Source organism: Anopheles aquasalis, chromosome 3 (genome assembly GCF_943734665.1).
Source record: "Anopheles aquasalis chromosome 3, idAnoAquaMG_Q_19, whole genome shotgun sequence".
NCBI lineage: Eukaryota > Metazoa > Arthropoda > Insecta > Diptera > Culicidae > Anopheles > Anopheles aquasalis.
The window spans coordinates 43,309,064-43,311,563 of NC_064878.1; the positions used below are offsets into that span (position 1 = coordinate 43,309,064).

The window sequence follows — 2,500 nt, forward strand, 5'->3', positions numbered from 1 at the left end:
GATAGGCCGGTGTTTCAAAGTAGCGCCACAGCTGAAAACCCTGATCGGTTGGTAGAATAGCGGAGTTGGTCACTTCAGCCGATTCCATCAATCGCGTGGCCAGCGAGTTCGGTTCCATCTGTTCGGCGGAGAAACTGTCCAGCCGTACATCGAACGCAAGCAGGCAGATCACTGTGGAGAAAGGTTCGACAAGAATGCATGTGCCATTAATCAAACGATCCGGATTTAAATCATAGACTAAATGCTTCGTTGTTACGTTCGAGGTTGAGGCGCGAGATGGCAGGCATTAGGTCTTCAACCAAGAATGATCCAGTGGGTTGTGCGCTCCCCAGCTGTTTGAGACGCGAGACAAACTCCTTGGTGATGCGATCCGTTGGAGGTAGAAAATTCCGTACGTTTTGTGGGGCGCTCAGACCCTTCTGTAGTTCGGATCGTATTTTCCACCATTCCAGCCCATTGCTAGACAAATAGTGGACAGAACATAGTCAGTATATGGACCGTCAGTTGGGTGAATCGATGATATTACGTTGGTAACAGGCCTGCGGTGCGGTAGACGTTGGGTCGATCCTTACGATACTTCTCCAGAGCCGTGTGGCTTCGACGGGAAGGGTACACGCCCGGTGTACGATCATCCAGAACGGTCGCTATATCAGCCGGATCGTACAACCATACGATATCCTGCCCCGGAACCATCGTTTCCCGCACGATCGCTCCATATCGTTTGTACTTATCCTCTCCTGAGAGATGCAAGGCATCGAAGCTGTATCGTCCTGCCCAGGATAGACAAAAACTTCGTTAGGAATTTGCAATTAGCGAGCTCACCCTCGCCTACTCACCTATACCCGGCAGATACTGGAAGATGTTCCCCAGCCCGAGTGGACCTCTCGGCCCGGGAATGTCATCGAATGGCTTAATAGACCTAGCAGAATCAAGGCAGACGATCAATTACGAATCCATCGCGTCATCATAATGATTTTACTCACCCATTAGCTGGCGCCTCTTTGCTTTCGGATGAAACTGGACACCTCCTTTCCCGTTGCTGACCGATCAGGCGAATCAAAACGTTTCGTCGATTGAGATTCATTTTATGTTGCCCTTCTCGCTGGGCAGCAGAGAGAGAACTGGACACCGAGATGCGATCGTACCACGCAATCGCGCCTCAATACAGGAATGCATAAGTGATCATGCTCTGCTCTGATCGATCGATCGTACGCATACACACTTAACAGCCGGTTGGGTCGGATTTTCGGTGAAAACATACACGGGGATCGTGATTCCTCTCAATCTTTCCTTTGTTTCGATGGATATGGGATGCTAATTACCTTTAGATTCACCGATTTTCCTCTTCTTTTTCCGCTGGAGATGGTTGTTTATGGATCGCTCTCACGTTATGTTGACAACGTCAAGCGGTTAGTGACATTGACCTTGAATCGCGGCGTGATCACGTTCAACCAAAAATCAATGCGAGAGAAGAGACATAAAGAGAGAGAGCCAGAACGCGGAGAGAGCATGGAACGATCCGATGGTTCACGTGGTGGAATGGGTGGGGATCTTCGCGGGTGGAATGTTTATTTGAGCGAGTAGTGGGTGTTAATGATCGAGTAAATTGATGAAGTTATAACCCACAGATCCACGCCTAAACGATCGTTTATGTGATGGTAAATTTGCATAACGGATTCATTCGAAATGGATGTTAATGGTGGCCTTAGAAAATCACTGAAGCTTAAATTAAGCATATTGGATGACTTTTACGACAAAACCATTCTGATGATCTCGTTTAAAAAAAAAACCAAAAGAATGACATATTTATTCACAAAAAATATCATAAACTCATCATCAGAAGAAGTTAAAGTTGTAGCTTCCGGAGAGGAAATCTGTTTTTATTGAACTCTAGAATGTTATTGGATTGGAACTGCGTTTACCACAAGCGTCCATCGCTTGGAATTTCCACTGGCGGCTGTGGCGGTGGCTGTATCTTCTCCTCCACCGCGTAACAATCGACCGTACAGACGACAATCTGGTTGATCTCACCGGTCTGCTCACTCGATGGTACAATAACCGAATCTTCGCCCTGCTGCCACGAACCATCACGTTGCTTGGCCGTGTGGATGAACTTGTACGAGCCCCGTCTAACGTTCGTCTGGCTGCGTCGCCCCTGTTTCGCCCTCAGCACCGGATACGGTTCCTTGCCCTGGACAAGAAAGACCTGCGATTGGGTGGACAGTACGGGTGCCGTCGGTTGATGGGGTCGCTCTAACCGCAAATCAACAACCGGAGCCGGAGCACAGTCGGTGCCGGAGTTACGAATGACCGGACCGGATCGATCGTCCACAACGAGCCCGGTTTCCACTGGTTCCTCCGAGAGGTGATGATCTGGAACGGAGAGGATCGTTGCACCACTAAAGGAGATGGGAGCGGCGTTGTTTGCAAGAGTTGGGGGCAGTGGGGGAAGTTGTACCACGGGGATTGAAGGTCCACCTTCGTTCGTTGGTTCAGGGCC

General features: G+C 49.4%; 2 protein-coding genes across 2 annotated transcripts in view; both read right to left on the reverse strand.

The window, feature by feature from the left end:
- LOC126576675 (cytochrome P450 302a1, mitochondrial) overlaps positions 1-1,084 on the reverse strand; it is a 2,052-nt gene extending 968 nt beyond the window's left edge. The window contains exons 1-5 of the mRNA XM_050237981.1: positions 984-1,084; positions 837-919; positions 527-770; positions 257-459; positions 1-171 (exon numbers count right to left, since the gene is read on the reverse strand). The exon at positions 1-171 is cut by the window's left edge and continues 348 nt beyond it. Coding sequence (XP_050093938.1) covers positions 1-171; positions 257-459; positions 527-770; positions 837-919; positions 984-1,084 — 802 coding nt within the window. The remainder of the gene's footprint in view (positions 172-256; positions 460-526; positions 771-836; positions 920-983) is intronic.
- Positions 1,085-1,918: 834 nt separating this feature from the next.
- LOC126576676 (uncharacterized) overlaps positions 1,919-2,500 on the reverse strand; it is a 2,364-nt gene continuing 1,782 nt past the window's right edge. The window contains exons 4-5 of the mRNA XM_050237982.1: positions 2,459-2,500; positions 1,919-2,399 (exon numbers count right to left, since the gene is read on the reverse strand). The exon at positions 2,459-2,500 is cut by the window's right edge and continues 65 nt beyond it. Coding sequence (XP_050093939.1) covers positions 1,919-2,399; positions 2,459-2,500 — 523 coding nt within the window. The remainder of the gene's footprint in view (positions 2,400-2,458) is intronic.